This window comes from Acinonyx jubatus, chromosome E2, assembly GCF_027475565.1.
Source record: "Acinonyx jubatus isolate Ajub_Pintada_27869175 chromosome E2, VMU_Ajub_asm_v1.0, whole genome shotgun sequence".
In the NCBI taxonomy this organism is placed as follows: domain Eukaryota; kingdom Metazoa; phylum Chordata; class Mammalia; order Carnivora; family Felidae; genus Acinonyx; species Acinonyx jubatus.
Window position 1 is genome coordinate 40,887,333 of NC_069396.1, and position 21,055 is coordinate 40,908,387.

At 43.4% G+C, this 21,055-nt stretch overlaps 1 protein-coding gene across 4 annotated transcripts in view; it reads left to right on the forward strand.

Moving 5' to 3' along the window:
- DPY19L3 (dpy-19 like C-mannosyltransferase 3) overlaps positions 1-18,968 on the forward strand; it is a 76,824-nt gene extending 57,856 nt beyond the window's left edge. For all 4 annotated transcript variants that reach the window (XM_027044892.2, XM_053211121.1, XM_027044895.2 and 1 more), the window contains 4 exons: positions 2,326-2,408; positions 10,787-10,919; positions 13,388-13,546; positions 15,171-18,968. In XM_027044892.2, coding sequence (XP_026900693.1) covers positions 2,326-2,408; positions 10,787-10,919; positions 13,388-13,546; positions 15,171-15,332 — 537 coding nt within the window. In that variant the 3' untranslated portion in view covers positions 15,333-18,968. The remainder of the gene's footprint in view (positions 1-2,325; positions 2,409-10,786; positions 10,920-13,387; positions 13,547-15,170) is intronic.
- The last annotated feature ends 2,087 nt before the right edge of the window (positions 18,969-21,055 follow it).

Here is a 21,055-nt window from a genome sequence, read left to right on the forward strand (position 1 = left end):
CAGATGTTTGGGTCCCGCTCCAGACCACACCTACCGAATCAGAACCTCTGGAGTGGAGTCCAGAAATGTATTTCCCCGGCCCTCCAGGTGGCACTTACGCACAGAACAGGGCTTCCCTGCACTATTGACATTTTGGCTAGGTAATTCCTTGTCATAGGGGGCTGTCCTGTGTGTTGTAGGATGTTTAGCAACATCCCTAATTTCGACCCCCTAGATGCCAATAAGCACTTCTCTCCTGTTGGGACAATCAAAAACCTCCAGACATTGCAAAACATCCCTCTGGGGGTGGGGCAAAATCCCTCTCCCCACCTCTCTTGAAAACCATTACTATAGAAAAACCAGTGAGAGCACCAAAAAAGCCATCATTTCCAGGAAGTCTGTGTTGATATTCTTTGAGTGAGAGAGTTAGTAACTCGGAAGAATCCTTCCGAAGACTCGCCTAGGATCAGCGTAGCCCTTCTCAGTATCAGACTTCAGGAGAAATCTTCATGCGTCCAGCTTCCACGGTACAAAACCGTTGAGATATTCCAACCTCTCCACATTTAAAATCACAAAGAAAATAAAGGTGTTATGTATATTAAGAATTACCCCGAAACTGAATCTGTTTTCCAACTATTGAACAGATTTACTGATAAGTAAAATGAACTCCTCTACTTCAAAGCCTCATTTGAGTTTCACAGAACAATTGTAATGAGGATTTCAGATTTTCTTGTCCATAGTAGCAATTTTGCTATATGTCTCTTTAGGACAATCCTATTTAAAAGGGAAAAGCATGCACTTCACTCTAAAATCAGGAGTTATTATTACGCTCACATTGATTAATTTATTTGCATCGCTGCATTCTCACAGTATTGCTAGTCATTTAGAAACAGCATTTAGTTAATTCGACACTTTCACACTGTTTAAGAAGTCTGCCACAAGACAGTGTTACTAGATTTTAACATTTTCAGAATTAACAACAGCAACTTTCAAGCTAGAAAAATATCTACTATCCATTGAATTGATAGATTTTAAAATATGTTTTATACCCACATAATTTGGACCTATCATTAAAAAGTTGGTATTCTACTGATTATCCAAATTAATAGGGATAATTGAAATATTACAAAGGTATCATTGAATCACTATGATTACATCTCTTCTAAAACTTTGAGACAGTAGTGCTGTCTTGGTTTTCCATCACCAACAGTTTTCCAGATTCACCCACCCACAACACTAGATGAGAATGAGCAGTAAAAATGGCCAAAGATGAGATGATAAGAAAGTGACAGGGCTGAAAACACAGCCTCCAAGCAGTCAGGTTTCACTCGGGTTCTAGTTAGTGGTCCCTAAATAAAATTCCTGTATTTTCAAAATTAATGAAGCACGGGCACTTTGTCATTGGCCTTCTTCCAACATGGGAGTTCTGCTGTTCACCTTAGGACGTATGTAGATTATCGAGGCTTCTTAGCCGATTATCATTCGATACAGCAGTGAACATTTAATTAATTGTTGGATTAAATAGGGAATTGTGGTAGAAAAGCAGTAAGCTCAGAGTGTGATGTTCGCACTCTGCTTCCCCTTCACCACCTTGAGTTGAGTAGGAGGCACCAGTGGCATAAAATGTTCCTGATTTCCTGGAGAGTCCTACTTTCAAATATTCTTCTCTCCCACTGTACCTGTAATTACATTAAAATATGCCAGGCTATCCTGGATTTGGATTTGGAGTCAGGTTTCAGGCCATAGCTCTGCCAGTCCGTGAGCTGGTCAAGTCAGGCTACCTCTCCAGCCAGCGTCTCCACACCAACAAAATGAACCATGAACAGCAATAGGGATGGTGCCCTCTTGCGTCCACTTCCTCCCTGGGTAACTGTGGGGATGAGAGGAGATTCTGTCCCAGAGCGTTTCTGCAGCTCTAACGTCTTGTAAGGGCACATTCCGCATCGAAGGGTAGATTGCATGATGGAAGATCTATTTTTCTAACATACTGGGAACCTTCTCGCGGTTGCCATTTCCTGTCCTATCGAAATGAATGTTTCACTAGATACTAACACCACATACAACAGGTTTTTTATTAGAGTAAAATAAAAGCTCATTGTAAAAAGTTGCCAACCTCTCTAGCCCTGATTAGCTTTGGCTCAGAATAACTCGGGGAACCTTTTTCGGACTCTGGCTGGCTTCTGCTAGGAAGGTCCACTGCCGCGGTGAAGTCGTTCAGATGCTGCGGTTGCGTGTTTATTTAGTTCACAGGCTATATGCCGTTTGTCCCCTTTCGTTTTAATCTTAGTGACAGTTGTGGGTGTGGGGGTGGATTTTGTTTTTGTTTTGTTTTGTTTTTAATTTCAGTTCTGGCCAGGAATGATGGATGAACTCTCCGAGTTGAGAGAATTCTATGATCCAGATACAGTGGAGCTGATGAACTGGATTAAGTAAGAGGATTTTTTTTTAACCTTTAAAATTTAAAGTGCCTTTTAAGCGTCACCATAGACCTCATTTGGTGTTTTCTTTTTTTCTGAAATCTAACTGTGAAGATACATTCATTTCTGAGTTTTTCTTTAAAGCTCTATATTTGGAAATAATTTCTCCCCATTCAAGAAATATTCTCTCTAACCACAAACTCCGGAAGAAGGGAAAATACCTGTAAGGAGAGGAAGTCAGAGCTGGAGGATGCTCCCCAGGCCACTGGCAGCAGTGGAAAGGAAGCTTCGTAGTCTAGGCCAATTTTACCTTTAGCGTGTCTTCCATTTTGGTACCGTTCAGATTTTCTGTTACTGCTGACACATGAAAGTATTCTTTCCTTGTTAATCATTGAAAAGTTATACCGTAAATGACAGAGTCCTACTAGCTGCATGCACATTTGATTTCAACGAAGCACACTGCCCGAGCCCAGGCCTAAAGAAAACTAAAAATCCAGACTCTTTCTCTCTTGAACATCGTCCCATTTAGCATCCTCTCGGTGCCTACTGTTGCCTGCGTTCTGTTGCTTTGCCCCAGCACTCAGTGTCAGCGTGAAAGTCATGTGTTCGAAAGCTTTGTTAATGGAACCTGCCTCCCACCAGAAATAAACTTTGTTACCCACAGCAGCATTCCTGTGCCCTGTAGTACTGCATTTCCCTACTTTGTAACCAAAAAGCAGCAGTGTGATTATTCACATGTAAATGGACGTCGCAAATCTTGTGTGACATATTCTGAAGGCATCGGCGGTATCGTCTCCATCACTTAGGGTTTTAGTAGCCATATTGGCACTTGCTCATGACTAATGTTTACTAACCAGTACAGTTTAGCACCGCTTGTGTATTAAGAGATGGTAAACGTTTGATAGCTTTGGCCTCTTGAGTGCAATACATGGATTTTATAGAGATTTATGTCTAAAATATATATGTGGCTTTGGTCCCAATGTCGGACTGGCTTTGACTAGATGCAGTGAGTATAATTTTTCATGTACTTCCAGTGCTGAGATTACTAAGCAGTGCTTTGTCTTTATTTATTTATTTAACTTTAAATCACGGCAGACGATTATAGAGTAAATAATTCCTTCCGTATTTATTGTGTATGGGAAAAGAGGGTTATTCGTGTAAAGAAAAGCTAATTACTTTTGCATTAACTATAGTCACCCGGAAATTTATGGCACGTACCTGTGAAGGTGAGGCTGGTGGTGTTCTGGTTTCAAAGTCACACTATTGATCGGAAGAGCGCAGGGCGCCCCCTCCTGGTAGAGCCCTGAAGCTGGCGGGCCTGCCTCGGTCATTCCTGTGAGCAGCCCGCCTGGGCTCCCCGGTCCCTGGGGAATGAATGGAGCCTCGGTAAGAACGTGTCCTGGCGGAGGCCAGGCGGTCCGTGGCAGTGTCAGGCTACTGCGCTTACTACAGTGCCTGTGTCTCCGTGCTTGTCCTCAGGCAAGATTACTTACAGTGACATTCCTGGTTCTGAGAGATGGCAGATGAGAGGTTATATTCCGAGTGCAAAGAAGACAGTCTGTTAGTCTGTTACTTCTCTCCTTTGCGAAAGCGATCTTTGTTCCTTACTTTATCATCCTCTTACTAACATGGTCCTCTCCCTGTATGGAAACACGTTCTTTCTACTTTTTAAAAAATCCTCAGCAACTGGAAAGCTTTGTATTGTTCCAAAATATTGGCCCCATTGTGATCTAATCTTGCTCGTTTTCCCTTAAAATTCTTCAAATCTTAATTACTGTTTTTGTAAAAATAGCTGCTGGGCATGTTTGTGAAATAAGCTTAAGTGATGATGAATATATGCCAAAATTGGGTCTAGTTAGACGCAAAATGTATTTGTTTAAATCAACATTGAAATCAGCTCTGGTCTGTAGCCTTCGGTTCCAAACACAAGGGAAAACACACTTCATATTCTTTGAACTCGCCTTGATTTCTTCTGTTTCTGAAACGTAACATATGACCTTCCGCTTCCATTTTACTACTCTGATGAGTCACCTGTGCCCGGGATACTAGCAGGTCTGAGCTGTGCTGGAAGCAGGCTGTGGCCGAAGGATGGCATGGACTGTACCTGGGAGTCGGTCTGAAGTTGTCCGAGGGCAGCCGGCAGAGCTCTGGCAGGGACTCGGCCCCCTTCTTCCCACGTCGTCTGCTGCTGTTCTCGGACAGCCGGCACAGTGGCGCCATGTCTGTCTTTCGTCAGGGAGGTCATGGCAGCGTGTACGGGGCGGGACGTAGCTTCCGTCACAGGACGGCTGTGGGACGAGTCGGGATGAGAAGCCGTGACCTACAGGAACCCTCGGGGACACCTCAAGTGACCCTCCGTGATGGCACAGGGCCCCTCCTCTGTGACGTGTTGAGAAGAAGCCTACCCAGCACGTCCCGGTCTCTGTTCTGTATACTTGATGCTGGGGCAAACCACACGCCTGCCTTACGCATCACCGTTGTGCTCTGGGACACTGGGCCTCTGTTTGGAGATCAGGGCTGGCCGAGTATTCACTTGGGCTTCTCGGGCTTGGAGGATGAATCGAAGGATTCCATCACCTCAGCAGGAGTTAGTTATTTCCTCCTCTTCTGGAGGGCTCGGTTATGACCCTTTATTGGCCAACCAGACAGCCTCCGGGGAAGATAAAGGGCATGGCTTTAGGACACCACATATTAATAGGAGAGGGGCCGTTCTGAAGGGATTCGGTGTCTGAGAGACTGTTTAACACCTTAATGCGTAAAGTTATATCTGAACTTGTACTTACTGATAGGATTTAACAGATACTTATTGAGCACCAACGACACATAGGACATCACGTGGCCGCCCACTCTCACCACCTCTCCGCTAGAGTTGAGTCTCTTCTCAGCACTGCTGTCTTCATGCCTTTTTTCCATATTCTTACTGTTGACTCCAGTTTTAAGGTTTTTAGAGCCTTATCAGGTTTCAACTGAAAACTTTTTTAGTAATAGAAATGTCCTATCTTTAGTTCCTTCGAGATTTCAATGTAAGTAGAAAACTAATAGAACTTTGAGAGTCGATCCCTCGTTAATCAGCAAGGACATTGTGTTGAAATCAGCCCCAGAATCTTCCCTGGGAGAACCAGGAGGCCGCTTACCCCGATCCTTCCTCGGGGCCGGCCTGTGTGCTCCCCTGGCCGCCTGCCCTCCACACGGCGCTCACTGCCGCATGCTCGCTTCCCAGCAGATTGAGGGTCTCCCAAACGCAGAGATTAAAAACACGATTGATTGATTGATTGATTGATTGATTTTAGTTTCTGGCAGCTCTTTCAGCAAGACCCAGGTGGTACTTGCTGTGCCGTGTGTGTGACTAGGAAGCACTTTTACTTCCACGAGGCCAAATGCCACGGCAGTGGTGCTTCAGACCTCGTTCCTTTGTGACCCGTAAGTGTTTCATTCTTGTTCCTGAAATTCTTCTTTGACGTTGTGCAATGAAGACACTCCCGCAGATTTGAATATTCTGAGATGTGACATTTTAACCACGGGGCTTTAGAAGATTTTTCACTAACGGTAGTCCCTTTTCAGTGATGAAGCCTGCATGTGCAATATATTCTCAATGGGACTGAGAAAATGGACCATACTTCCTTAGCATTTTATCAAAGCAGAAAGAATTACTGTGTATCTTAAGTATGATGAAGGTTAAGTTGAGACCTTAAATGCCTATAAGCCTCTTTTATATTTAATGAATCATTTTGTGGTATTTGCATAATTCTATAAATTTTTGAGGGGTAGATAAAGCAAATGTTCGCACATTATATTATAATGCTCAGTTTACCCATTAGTTCAACAGTAATTAACTTGTTGAAGCTTAGAGCTTCAAAAGTAAATGAGATTATTTGTTCAAAATGCCATCAGGTCTTCCTGGAATGACATTTAAATTATGTAATGTAAATCCGTTTGACCTGTGAGTCCTTGTCATTATTTAGTGACATTTCTTGCAGAATAAATTGTTTGCAGGTTGGGCAGCCCGCTATAGAGCTTGGCAGAGGGCTATAAAAACAAATTATCCTTTCATTTTATACATCATTTGTTCAAACATTGGTAAAAATTGCTTTGTTTTTCTATAATAGAGAAGTGTCATTCAATGGTTAAAAGCACATTAGCTGTTTTAGACACAGACCACAGACTTCACAGAAGTATCTGTGAAGGCAGAATACCCAGCATTACACCTGTCATACTGCATATTTTAAGTTAAGGACAAAAAAATGCCTTTTCCCTTTGCCTGCTGAGTTCACCACAGAAAATATAAACCACAGCGAAGCTAGCTAGGTTTTTAAAGTTCAGAAAACATGTGATTGTTTTTCCTTTTGTTCCACTTTGCTTGTTTGTTTTGCTTTGCATTGGCTTTATGGGTAAACTTGAATCTTTAAAATGTGAAATATCCCAGGTTGCAATGGGGCTAGCTTATGAAACCAAGTCACTAGAAGAAAGCGAATAAACATCGTCTCTGCTATGCTCGGAAGTTCCTGGTTTTCAAGGAAGTATTACTTCTAGTTCATTTTATAGGCGTTGGGGTACTTGTATTTACTGCTTTAAAGTAAAACCAAGGGAGTGCCTGGGTGGCTCAGTCGGTTGAGCGTCCGACTTTGGTTCAGGTCGTGATCTTGCAGTTTGTGAGTTCGAGCCCCGCGTCGGGGTCTGTGCTGACGGCTCAGAGCCTAGAGCTTGCTTCAGATTCTGTCTCCCCTTCTCTTTGCCCCTCCCATGCTCATGCTCTGTCTCTCTCTGTTTCTCAATAATAAACAAATTTTTAAAGTTTTAAAAAAAATAAAGTAAAACCAAGGAAAGACTGCTAACAGGCCACAGGATTGTTGTGCCAGCAGCTGAGACAGATTCCTTTACTTTTAAACTTTCCGACTCTTTGCTAATGAGGCCAAACATTAAAACACATCACAGAAGGGGCGCCTGGGTGGCTCGGTCAGTTAAGCGTCCGACTTCAGCTCAGGTCATGATCTCGTGGTTCGTGAGTTCGAGCCCCGCGTCGGGCTCTGTGCTGACAGCTCGGAGCCTGGAGCCTGTTTCCGATTCTGTGTTTCCCTCTCTCTCTCCAACCCTCCCCCGTTCATGCTCTGTCTCTCTCTGTCTCAAAAATAAACGTTTAAAAACACACACACACACATCACAGAAGAATGTGGTTTAGTTCATTTTTCTCTCCGTGCCTCTGAGCAGTCCTGCGGCACGTGGCTGCACCGCTGTGGGGGCGGGGCGCTCCAGTGCTCCCTGAGCACCCAGTGGGGAGAGGCGGGATTTGCCAGGGTGAGCCAAGTCTGATGGGTTTCGTTCCCAGGATCGCTCAAGGCCCACAGAAAGCACTAGTAAATATGTGCTAGACTAATGACTGGTTTATATGGAAGTGTCTGCCTATAGTGGGAGCTGAGTCTGGCTCTATTAGCTTATTAGCTAGAAGGCTTCTTGAAGCCAGGTTACCATCATACCACGTTTGCCAGCCCAGCACACAGTAGGCCCTCAGCAATAGATTTTGACTGAATAAAGAATAGCTTTGTAGCTTCCCAGCAAGCAGTTCAGGACTTTGGACATTTTAAACCTTTGAGAACTATGTAATTCATCCAAGTAGTATGATTATAGTCTAGGAAGGGAGATGAAACCTGGGTCATTAGCCATGAATAGTTAAGAGATCAGTCCTAGATCAGTCATCTGTGACTGCCACAGTTATAAAATATATACTAGAAACAGCTCTGTGCATCTCCCTGACGCTGGCTCCTGTTCTAATTCGAAACGGGGATGTTAAGACAGTCTTGAGATCTGGATGGATGTTATCAGCTCAGCTGCCGGATTTGCCATCTGTGTACAAAGACCGGTTGGGCACTCTTTAGGCAGTAAGACTGTAAGCCAGGACAGCTCACCCACAGCCAGCCCTCGCCTCTACCCTGTGCTCTGCCAGACGTGGAGACCAGACTTCGTATCTTCAGTTCAGAGGCCCCACAGACAGCCACTTTGGGGCATTATTTAATATGGGATATGATTATATTATTTATTGCGGTGGAATGGTTTAAGCCAGTTAAGAGTATACAAAAGAAAAGAAGACTGGCTTGGGAAAATGATGACACTTTTCTTTAATTAATATTTGTCCATACTTATTCTTTACAATTCTTTTTTTTTTAAGCTTTCCATTTTTTTCTTTTTCTTTTTTTTTCTTGTTTTTTTTTAAGTTTGTTTATTTATTTTGAGGGAGAGAAAGAGAGAGAGAGAATCCCAAGCAGGCTTTGTGCTGTTAGCACAGAGCCTGATGTGGGGCTTGAACTCCCAAACTGAGAGCATGGCCTGAGCCGAAACCAAGAGTTGGACATTTAACCCACTGAGCCATCCAGATGCCCTTTTTCTTTTTAAATTTTCATTTAAATCCGTATCAGTATTGGTTTCAGTATTGCTATTGGTTTCAGGAGTAGAATTCAGTGATTCATCACTCACAACACCCAGTGCTCACCACAAGTGCCCTCCTTGATGTCCATCACCCATCTAGCCCGTCCCCCAGCCACCTCCCTCGGTTTGTTCTCGAGCACCCCTCGGTTTGTTCCCCATTGTTAGGAGTCTCTTATGGTTTGTTTCCATTAGGGACTCTTTTGCAAGTCTGGCGCGCGGTGATGAGGGTGGCTCAGGGTAGGCGGCCCAGACTAAGTGCTTAGTAAGTGTCAGTTGAATTAAACTAAATATTTGTAGAATCTCCTGCTAAGGAATGCTACACCTTCACAAGTTGTCATTGAAACCCGCCTGTCCCACCCACCACATGGGACAGAAGTCAAGAGTTCCCTGTAAATTGCCAGCTCAAGGGGACGGGGCAAACATCCGTTTGTTCTTGCACTCTTGGGTCTGCTTGTTGGAACGATGACCACCCACCCAGCAGTCAGGCTCACTGAAAACCTGGTCTGTGCTAGTCCACACTCTAGCCTCTGGCGTCCATAAGGGAGGACGCAGGTCACATGTCGTTCCTGTTGCCCATCGTCCTTCTGTCCACGTCTTGTCACTTGAGAAAGCCCATTGAAATCCAAGTGAGAGGGTCATTGGTAGAAAATCTGAGTTCTTCAAGTAAGTTGTGAGCGTTACAACTTGAACTGTAGGATGTACCATAAGGCCTTTGTCAGATGGCGTTCACACTCTGGTCTTAGCATTGCACTGAAGGAAATAGAACATCCGCATGTGATGCGGGAATATGATGGTGGCTTCTCTTAGAAACTTAGCACCAGGGTAAGTTTCTGCCCTGATCTCCCAAAACGCAAGGAGAACAGCCTGCTCTTTCGCTAGAGTATTTCGAGTTTTAATATTCAGTGAGACTTCTTCTCGAAATTATCTGTGTCCTTTACCTCCCCCTGGCAAGCCCAGACTGCTCTTTTCTTAGCACAGGCAGGGCTCGCGGTGCCCCCAGTGGCCCCCGCAGGAAGCAGTGTGCTGAGCAGTCTGCACAAAGGCGCTCGGGGTCGTCCCGGGGAACTGACACCTCGTGGATTTGCAAGGCACTCCAAAAAATGGAAGGGAATTAAAGTCAACCACTAAGATTCTTTTCTTTCAGGGGGAAAAGGAAAAATGAGTTCACTGGAATCAGGGACTCTTTCCTTGATCCTCCGTCAGTGTCCGTCACACCCCACAGGGAGGCAGGGAATCGCAGCTTGGTGGCACTTAGCAGGGTCATGATTTAATGATGCGAGAGTGCCCGTATTCCTCCAGATTCCTCAGACTTTCATAATCAGGGCCAAGGAGAGGAGTATGGGAAATGCTTGTGTTTCCACATCAGAAACAGTGTACGTCCCCATACTGAGTAATAAATTATTTGCCTTTTCAAAATCTTCTGTGTTCTTTTGTTTCTACTGATTCTGGTTTCTTTTTTTTTTTTCTGGAAAGCTATTTATCCTAACATCTGTGATCTTTTTTCTTGTTTCAAATGAAAACCGTTGGAATTGACTCGTGATTAGCTGCAGTTTCTGGCTTTATAATTTGCTTTACTCTAGGCAGCCCTTTAGTTAAGTTTAATACAGAACAGGATGACAGTCTTGTAAGTTCTTTTTTGTCAGAATCTGACCCCCTGGAGCAAGAGAGGGAGAGGATTATGGGATTTAGCCCAGAAGGCTTAGAGCCAGGAGATGCCCACATCCTAAGCCCATTCATTATAAGGGTAAACCCATCAAAACAGTAAATTAGAAGTTTCCCAACCATTGTCAAAAACAGACAGGAGAAGTTTCATGAAACGGTTTGAAGGCAAATGTCAAGCAGCCTCCTGTGTTTTTCCCAAAGTCTCAGCCCTTCCTGACGCAGCTGGGTGATTCTGGGAACATGATGTTGTTTTCTTGTTGTCTTTGAGGAAATCTTAGCGGTGGAGTTAATTCAGACTCTGAATCTTCTAGCTCCAACACCCCAAGAAAGGCCGTGTTTGCCGGGAGCATGCAGTTGCTGGCCGGAGTTAAGCTGTGCACAGGAAGGACCTTAACCAACCACCCGCACTACGAAGACAACAGCCTGAGAGAGCGGACCAAAGCGGTGAGGGCTCATGGCTTCTGGTGGGCCAACAGTGGCTTGCTGTCGTGTGTATGTTGTCAGGGGCAGTCGGACCTGAAGGTCACAGGCCTTTGTCTCCTGAGTCTGCCCTGCCCCCCACATCCATTAAAGGCAACATATATATTCCTCTGGATTAAAATAACAAGAGAAACGGCTTGAGATGTACAGAAAAGAGCATTTAAGAACAAAACCCTCAGAGCTTTTGAATTAGGGAAAGAAAAGGAGTAGAGACACGCTAGTAACTTATTTTATGGACCATTGTGTGTGTGTGTGTGTGTGTGTGTGTGTGTGTGTGTGTGTATTAGTTGGTAATATAGCTACATAGTTCAAATTTCAAAATAAAGGGGAACTTAGTGAAAAGTCTACATCTCACCCTCTCCCAGCTACTGTCTCCCCTCACAGGAGACAAATGCTTCATTGTGTATCTTTCCACAGGCATTTTGTGCATATACAAATGTACACACACTGTATTCACTTTCTTTCCCCCTCTTTTACAAAAGAACATACTAAATCTTGGTTTCTTTGGCATTTCATATACTTCGCAGCTCGTTCCATATCAGTTATTTTTTTTAACTAGTCACTTCCTTTTTTTTAAATTTTATATTTTAGAGAGTGAGCGTGAGTGGGAGAGAGGGGCAGAGGGAGAGACAGAATCTTAAGTGCAGAACCCAGCACAGAGCTTGATCTCACGACCACGAGATCATAACCTGAGCCGAAATTGAGAGTTGGATGCTCAACTGACTGAGCCACCAGGCACCCCCCCCCATATCTGTTATTGACAGCATTGTATTTTTGAATCTACAAAAATTTTGTTATGCAGACATAGCATATTTTATTTAACCATTTAGGTTGTTTCCCTGTCTTTTGTAATGATGTAAACAATGTTCCAAATGGTAAACTTGTATGCGTATCACTGTGCACAAATACAAGTGTTTGTCTGTACATCAGATTCTTAGAGATGAACTTGTGGGACAGAAAGTACGGGCATTTGTAATTGAGCTAGACAGATAGTCCTAAGTTGCCCTCTGTACAGATTATACCACATACATTCCAGTCAGCAGTGCAGAGAGGTACCCCTTTCCCCCAGTCCTCTCCAGCAGTGGGCTCAAACTTTTTAATGTTTTATGTCAGTCACTTCATAATCTTAGCGGCTGAAAAGTTGCTGAAAAGTCTTGTTTTGGCAGGAGATTTAACTAGCCTAAAAGCAAATGATTTTTTACTAAGTCCCCTGTTTTTTATGAGAATCATCTGAACCTAGATTCCTACTAAAATGGGGATTTTTCAGTTGGTGCAAGTACCTGAGATCGCCCCAGGTTAGCTGGAGGAAGCAGGGAGGGCACCGGCTCCACAGTACTGGAGTCCAGGCGGGAGGTGGCTGGTGCGGCTCAGACTTGGCAGAAGGTGCAGAAGGGACACGTCAGGCACACGGGGGCTCCTCCTCGCACCACCCTGTCCGATATCCAGCCCTTGTCTAGGGACTGAGTTTTGTGCTCTAACCAAACACATCCTTAAGGTCCTGGTGCCCTTCTTCAGTCATGACCTTCAAATCCTGGGAATGGCTTTGGTGTGAGGCCGCTGCTAAACTACAGCGAGGATGGCCTCTGGCTTCAAGTCACAGAAGGAGACCACCTCCTGGCATTTCACCTATCAGTACGGGCACGCTGGCCCTCAGGGCCCAGTCTCTTTGGTCAGAAAGGCATCATGAGACATCAGTGTGCAGGGAAGGAGTCGGCACCCCTGTCCATCCCCCCGCCCACGTGCACACACATGCACACACACACACACACACTCTGCAGTCACTTAAGGTATGTGACGCTGGTGATGAACAGGGAGGAGGCGCCTCCCACTGAACTGCCACTGGTGCTGCAGGTTGTTCGTGCTCCAGGAAGCGTGAGAGCGAAGCACGGGGTCTCCTGGTCAAGCCGGGGGCAGCCTAGCACCCAGGACCCTATGGCGGTGCTTTTCTCCAACCGCCATTGTCAGAAGCTGAGGATCCTTACAAGCAGAGGTGCCCCCAAGCTGTACCGTCATGCCTGATGGACCTTTTCGTGCAAAGAACCCCTTTTTAAACGTAGAGATTGTGTCTTCTTTACTCCACTGTTTATATACCTCAGGGAAGCATCCTTAGAACGGGCATCTACGGATACGTAGCTCCCAACAATACATTCTAAATCCGTATCTATTTGGTGTCTAAAGCCCAATGTATTCAGCATGACTCACTCTCTTCTTCCCAAAGCTGAGTGATTGTGACTTGCATTCTTTTGGAAATTTCCCCCACACACCCCAGGACTGCAGATGAGTGAGTGGCCTGCACAGGAAGGGGTCGGGGAGCTGGGTGTCGGATCTTAGCCATAACCCCTGTGGGACATTACCTTATTAGATACTCGTCCACTAACTTCCTGGCAGTTGAGTGGTATTTTTCGCTATTCCACTTTCATCTCGTTTTGCAGGTTTATCAGATCTACGCAAAGAGGTCTCCAGAGGACGTGCACACCCTCCTGAGGTCCTTTGGCGCTGACTATGTCATCCTGGAAGACAGCATCTGCTACGAGCGAAGACACCAGCGGGGCTGCCGGCTGCGGGACCTGCTGGACATCGCCAATGGGCACGTAAGCGTGTCCCCTCGCCCCGTGCGGGGCTCCTGGAGTGTTGGGGGGGGTCCAGTCTCACTCTCTGTACGTTAGAGAATGATGTTGGCCATCAGTTCACCATCTTCACAGCATCCCACACAATTCCCGGCTCTGGCACATCAGTGACAGCCGTGCGGGCCGGGCAAGGGGACAGATAGGGGGGTTCAGACCCCAACTTCACATTAAATAGAACAACTCTGTCTTTAGCTGATTTGTATCATGAGGCTATGTATAAAACTCATTTTTAAAGGTTTTGCCGTTAAAAGCAGAACCTCAGCCTCTTAACACCACTGCCCCAGAGCATTGTTTTGGCTGGCATGTGAGTATGACCGTGACAGCAGGGCCCCCATCTCCCCTTCCAGGCACCACTCCCGCCAGCGTCCCCTTTGCCCACTGGCACCATGCCACCAAGATGGCTTTCTGCGGCCAAGTCTTCCAGAGCAGAAGAACAAGCTATTGCTCCCTCCAGCCTTCTGAGAAAAATGTTCTCGGACCTATGCCAGGCCTCAGATTAGCACAAGCAGAAGCTTTTCACCCTGTAGAGGTGCTGTAATTATTTGGTATAAAAGCTGATAGATATTTAAGAAACAAGTGGGGGGAGAAAAACTTGACTGTGCAGATTTTGAGATTCAGGACACTTAAGTCTCCTCTCAGCAAATCTCAAGTCTGTGGTATTATTGACTGTTCTCCCCATGCTGTACAGTCGGGCCTCAGAACTCATTCACCTTGTAACTGCAGGTTTGTTCCTTTAAGGAACATGGATTTTTTTTTTTAATTTTTTTTTTTAAACGTTTATTTATTTTTGAGACAGAGAGAGACAGAGCATGAACGGGGGAGGGTCAGAGAGAGAGGGAGACACAGAATCTGAAACAGGCTCCAGGCTCTGAGCTGTCAGCCCAGAGCCCGACGCGGGGCTCGAACTCACGGACCGTGAGATCATGCCCTGAGCCGAAGTCGGACGCTTAACCGACTGAGCCACCCAGGCGCCCCGGAACATGGATGTTTTAATTAACTTGATGGTGGTGATCATTTGACCATGTCCATGTGTATCAGATCATCATAAATATATACAGTTTTGTCTGTCAGCTATGCCTCGGTAAAGCTTGGCGGGGGGTGGCGGGGACAAACATGAGCTTCAGTTTTTGCTGGAGGAAAGTAACTGTCCCTAACCATCTTGAATTCACAGGAGGTAAAGACCAAAGACGCGCATTTAAATCTTGATTTGTGTGTAACTTTTTCTAACGAGGCCACCTACTGAGTTGGAGGATTTCCTCTGGTCATAGTCATTCTTCTCAGTATTTTATTCTTGTGAGAGCCACAGCGTGTTACATTCCTAAGAACAAGGGGACCCAAGTTCTGCTTCTGGCTTGTGCCATTAGAGGGGATGATCGAGTGGCAGAACTCCCCTCTCCAGCCGTGGTTTACACCTCTGCAGGGGAAAGAGGTGGGCCAGATCGTCTTTAAGCAGCCACTGACATTGAAATTGGACGATTTACGCTCACCTAACGTACCAGTCTCAGAGGAGCCCGTCACCTGTTCCTTCTTCTCTTGTATATGTAATTATTTTTTTCCCAAATTGTATTCGGTTTTGTTTTGGCTTTAGATGATGGATGGCCCAGGAGAGAACGATCCTGATTTGAAACTCGCAGGCCACCCTCGCTTCTGCGAAGAGATAAAGAGAAACCTGCCGCCCTACACGGCATACTTCACCAGAGTGTTCCAGAACAAAACGTTCCATGTTTACAAGCTCTCTAGAAACAAGTAGCCGAGCTCTTCGGTCAATCTCTATTTTTGATACGTGAAACTCCATCCTAATGAAACACAACAGGTAACATTTCATCTGTCGTTAGGTAGCCTGTACCACAAAGCTGTGATATAAGTAAGTTGTAGGGATGTTTACACAAGCGTTACCGTCCTGGGAAGTATCTCACACAAGCTTCAGTCTTTTTTACCTTGTTTCATTAATGTTCTGTAGCCTAAACATTCTCCACTTTCTAAGAGTGGTCTGGAAGTTTTGCTGGTGGGGGAGAACAGGAAGTGTTCCACGGGAGCCTGGACAGACACCCCTCTTGTTGGAAATCAAGAGGCTCTTCAGGATTTGACTGAGCTGATTGACTTCAGACAGCTACAGTTGAATTGAATCAAGGGGATGCATAACGCAATTCTTTAATGTTGTTTCCCTAGCAAAGAACACCTGGTGGTTTTTTAAAAGCCCTTGATCGCCCTGTTTCACCTAAAAACTTTTATAATGTTTTCCGACTGTCATGCTTTTAATATTTTTTTTTTTAATCACGTTAGGTCTTTGTATATATACCTAAAACCTTGTGTTGTGCCGTGTCTGAAATGTAATGTTTCGCACTTCAGCGTATGCATCCTGTCTGTGTGTGTCTGTCTGTGTCTGTATGCGCATGTGGGTGCATGTTTTAATGCCGGATACAGAAAAGTGTGGCAAATTCCTTATTGTAAGTCCTTAAAGGAGCAAAAATGTTACGTAGCCAAGCAGAATTTGTTACTGTTTAGTGTTATTTTAAAACCTATTGATACTACTTAACCTATCCTGCAAGTAAGAAAATTTTTCTTCATTTCTTACTCATTTAAATTTACTGGGTTTGCAAAATTTTGTAAACTTTTTGTTTTTAGCCTTTGTATTTTTTACAGCCTAGAACCTTGCAAAGTCTGAATATTTTTAAAAGGTTATATCTTAACTAATTCACTAATACAATATTTTTGGCAGAGAGCATTTTCATACCAAATTTGATTTGTGGTCTCCAATCTTGCTGTGAGGGCCCAGGTAGTGTGATTCTTTTTCTTACTCAAAGGTAACCAAGTGCCTCTAAGTCATGCTTATTTGTAAACAACAAAGAGATTATGTATACCTGTTCAAAAATTTTTTGATAATTGCTTTTATAATTAATTTCTAATGATGGGGACATGTAAAAGTTGCTGATAAAAGCATATTGCGTGTTTAATTAAATCAAGATGGCTAATGAAATTAACGTTCTCCCCTGTACTTGCCAGTTGGAAATGATTTAAAGGTTTCTCCTTGCAGTTGTATTGAAGTAAATTACCCTCGGCATCAAGATAGATCTATCGCATGTTTAAATGATGTTCTATTCAGTTACTATTATTAAACAGTATTCAAAAAGAAATTTTACACTGTCATGTTGGACTCAAGGATACTCAGCTTTTTTAATCAAAACTTATTTAAATAAAAAAAATGACACTGGCTGGGTTACTAAATTATGCAGCTGAAACTCCTGAATTATGTCTTTCCTGTATCCCTTAATAAGGTTGGAGACCACTGCAGTTTAGGATAATACAATAATAAAACACTTTAATCAGTACTAAAACTTTAATTAAGCCAGTAATGATGCATGCCCGGTGTGGCTGACAGCATGGGTCAGTACATCCTTCAGCGAGTGCCTTACTCTTAATTGAAACGAAGCACATGTAAGGTACATGTTAGACTATGTAGTTTTGTTTTTAAAGTCCTCTGTTACCTTCCAGATATGTTTCAGTTTTATTTTAAATGTTTCTATATGCGTTCATCTAAGCATTTGGGTATGTGCAGTTTCAGTATAAGAAACATGTACTTCAATTTTTATGCTTCTCCTCACCGCCTTGATGGCACACAGTAATCTTTTTCTCACAGTCTACGTGCCATTGTTGCCAAAACATAGCGTTCAGTCTTCTGTGAAAAAAATAAAGTGCCAAAAAAAAAAAAAAAGGTCTTGCAAGACAGAATCCATACATATGCTCTTTCCAAGACACTGTGACCTTGTAGAGTTGACATTTTTATGTCCTGATGACCAAATCTGCCAACAAATCATGTTAAATCTTCTTAGTGCTCATCAGTTGTCTCTTTTATGACCTTCTCGTTGGAGTCCACGGGAGGAAAGAGGAAAAGTGACTGACTCCTGGCTCTCCACCAGGCCAAAGCACGTCACCTGGGGCCGTCCTCGCTCCCCGCCATGCAGATCTCAGTGGCTCTGTTAATATTTGGTAATAGCCTCATACTGTGGCTGGTTTTCATGGGTAGAATAACCGCTTGATCTTGCTTCGGAGTTAGCATTCGAAAGAACGTCTACGTACAATAAGTGCTCTTAATCATCCTCTACTTAACGTGACTCACCGGACTCCCCGACGGACTCCATCCCTCCTGTAAGCTGACTGCCCAGGCTGCTGCCCAGTGTCCGCCCACGGCATGTGCTCCGTCCCGTGAGCTCTGTGCCCGTACGCAGCTTCTCTGCAAGTTCTACTTCCTACTGTGAGTACACAGTTCAACACAAACCTAGGAGATACGGGTGTGGAAAAGAAAGGGTTATTTCTGTGCAATTTAACTTGAATGCTTTGGTAAGATTTGATAAAGGTTGAGTTGCTAGTCAAAATTGCTTTTAAATACATTAGGCATGGTTGGAAAAATTATAAAATATTGGGAAAACGTAAAATTCAGGGACATTTCTAAGCTTAGATTCCTTTATCGATTTAAGTACTTATTCCACCTTTAAAAATATCTAGACTGATCAGAAGGTGTTAAAATGTACCCAAATCATATTATTGGTGTGATTTAGTCAAGAATAGAACTGCAGTCACTGAACCCCTATTGCAAAGGAAAGGCCTTGGCTTCCCAGCAGAAGGTTAGTAAATGAGTGGACAGTTACACATTTAAAATGATGACTCCCTGCATAAATCTACTTACTTCGTTAAATGACTGATCCTGATCACAGTGGCTAACAGAGATTCTACTATAGTTGAAAGGTTACAGTCACTTTTATTATAGACTTAAAAAATAGGGATTAATTCCAGATATATTAGCCAGAAGCATAATTAGGTGTTTATCTAGGCCATTTGTTGTCCACTTAAAGATGATTTTCTTGAACTTTGTGAGGTCAACCAGATGTGCGTGTGTGCGTGTGTGTGTGTGTTTGGGGCAGGTGCCGCCAGATGGCAAAGACATGCGTAATATTTCATCCAGTCTGCATCTTTACTTCATGATTAACTAAAAATGTTTATTCTGATTCCATATGAACTTAGTTTAAGATGTACCAGTTTTAGCTCATCTTTGGCCAAAACCTCCCTGAGTTAACATAGAAATATTCCATTTTTTTAAATTTCATTCAAATCTTGGGATTGTTAGGAAGATATTAAAATGTTCTCAGATCACGTATGTTGGTTAGTATTCTCCCAAAGGCTTTATATATGACAACCTTTTGGCCTAGAAGAGAGTGCTTATCTGCTGATGGAAAAAAGCTTTTAAGATGAGAGTGGCTTGCTGTGTTGTGGCAATTGATTTTCTGTATTTAACATCCTAAGGGTAAAATCTTACAAAGAGCCTTTATAATTTGTTGTACTGAGTTGTACGGAGATTATATACTAAATAAAGCTCTTTTAAAATACACAAGATGAGTGTTTTTCCTTTCTTTGAAGGTCAGAAACCAAGGAACCAGCTTATTGAAGTGTATTAAATATATGCTAAATGGAGTCTAGTCACTGGAGGGATGTGGCAAGGTCTCGACTGGACTTGCTAATGTGGAAGGAGTTTATTTTTTCATGGAATTTGGTTTCATAGCTGCTTACTTGTTTTACTTGAACCTCAGGGTTATAGTTTAGATTTCTAAAGAGAAGGCTGCTGTCAGCAGAATTTATCCTCAAAGAGATAAATGCTGTTTTCATTTTTGAATCACGTGTACTTCTTGATTAAATTGTCAATCTTTAGTAATTCGGGAAGATTGGTGGTAGTCCATTTTGGTCAGAGTTTATAGATAACAAATGTGCTTGACTGTTACATTGTCCAGAGCAGATACTGAAATTCCAAACAGAAATAGGCCAGTACACTTCCGAATAGAAGAAACTGTCAGTGGGGCCTCAAATACGCTGTGCTGACTCTTAGAAAGCTCTTAAGCTCTTGAGCTATTGAGTACACCCCGTGGGAATGGCCTCTAGCACCGGAAGCGCTACAAACGGGTATAGATAAGTGAGAGATTCAGGATCCGAGTGAACGGAACAAGTGTAATGTTTTGGCACGTGACACCAGGCACGCAGCAGTCGAAATGCTGTTTCTCTTGCCTCTTCTTTCAAAAGCGGTATCTGAAACTCATCTCAAACCTTTTCATCTGATTTAATACTTAGCCATTTGCTTTATAGGATTGTTTTTCAAAGTGCAGATAGTAAACTATAGTGTAATGTGAAATCAGCTTAGTGGGTTGCAACCAGCATCAGAAGATTGACAGAAAGAAAAGAAAGGGAGAGGAGAAGGGGAAGGCACAGTCCATGTGGGAAGTGTAAGGATTGCTTTGTGAAGTAGTTTGTGTTTTTAATTTTCTTAACGTTTATATATTTTTGAGAGAGAGACAAAGTGCGAGCAGGGGGGGAGCAGAGAGAGAGGGAGACACAGACTACAAAGCAGGCTCCAGGCTCTGAGCTGTCAGCACAGAGCCCAATCTGGGGCTTGAACCCATGAACCGCGAGGTCATGACCCGAGCTGAAGTCGGACGCTTAGCCGACTGAGCCACCCAGGAGCCCCAGTAGTTGTTTGTTATACGTGAAAGCATTATTGTACTGAGGTGCCATATAAAATGTATTTCTTACTGATTGAAAGCCACACCCTTACAGCAAAGAGTAATCTGAGAGGATTGCATCTTGAATTTGGCTCTGTCCTTGTTCCCCCAACTCTAGTAAAACCCTTCGAACAGTGATGATATTGAAGAATTATATATTTTTAGGTGTGAAATGGACATTGTTATTTTCTTAAAGTCCTTATCTTTTAGAATATATACAGCCATACCTTGGAGATACTCTGGGTTGGGGTCCAGACCACCACAATAAAGTGAACATTGCAATAAAGCAAGTCAAATAAATTTTTTGGTTTCCTACTGCATATAAATGTTAAGTTTACATCATACTGTAGTCTACTAAATGTGCAACAGTATTATGTCTAAGAAAGCAGTGCGATCTGAACTTTCATCAAGTCCTAATCATTGATCACAGATCATCATAAAAAATACAATGAAAAGTTTTAAATATTGCAAGAATTATCAACGTGACACAGAGACACAAAGTGAGCTAATGCTGTTGGAAAAATGGTGCCAATAGAATTGCCCAAAGCAGGGTTGCCACAAACCTTCAATTTGTTAAAAAAAAAAAAAAAAAAAAAAGTATCTGCAAAGTACAATAAAGCAAGCTCAATAAAACGAGGTGGGCCTATACTCAAATATTCACAGATTGAAAAGACTAATAAACACCGGATAAATCTGATTAAGAAAGATAAAAAATATATGATTTAAGAATGTGAAAGGAGGGGCGCCTGGGTGGCTCAGTTAAGTGACTCTTGGGTTCCAGCTCAGGTCATGATCTCAAGGTTCATACGGTCCATGAGATCGAACCCCACATCAGGCCCTGTGCTGACAGCACAGAGCCTGCTTGAGATTCTCTCCCTCCCTCTCTCTCTGCCCCTCCCCAGCTCTTGCTCTCTCAAAAGTAAATACACAT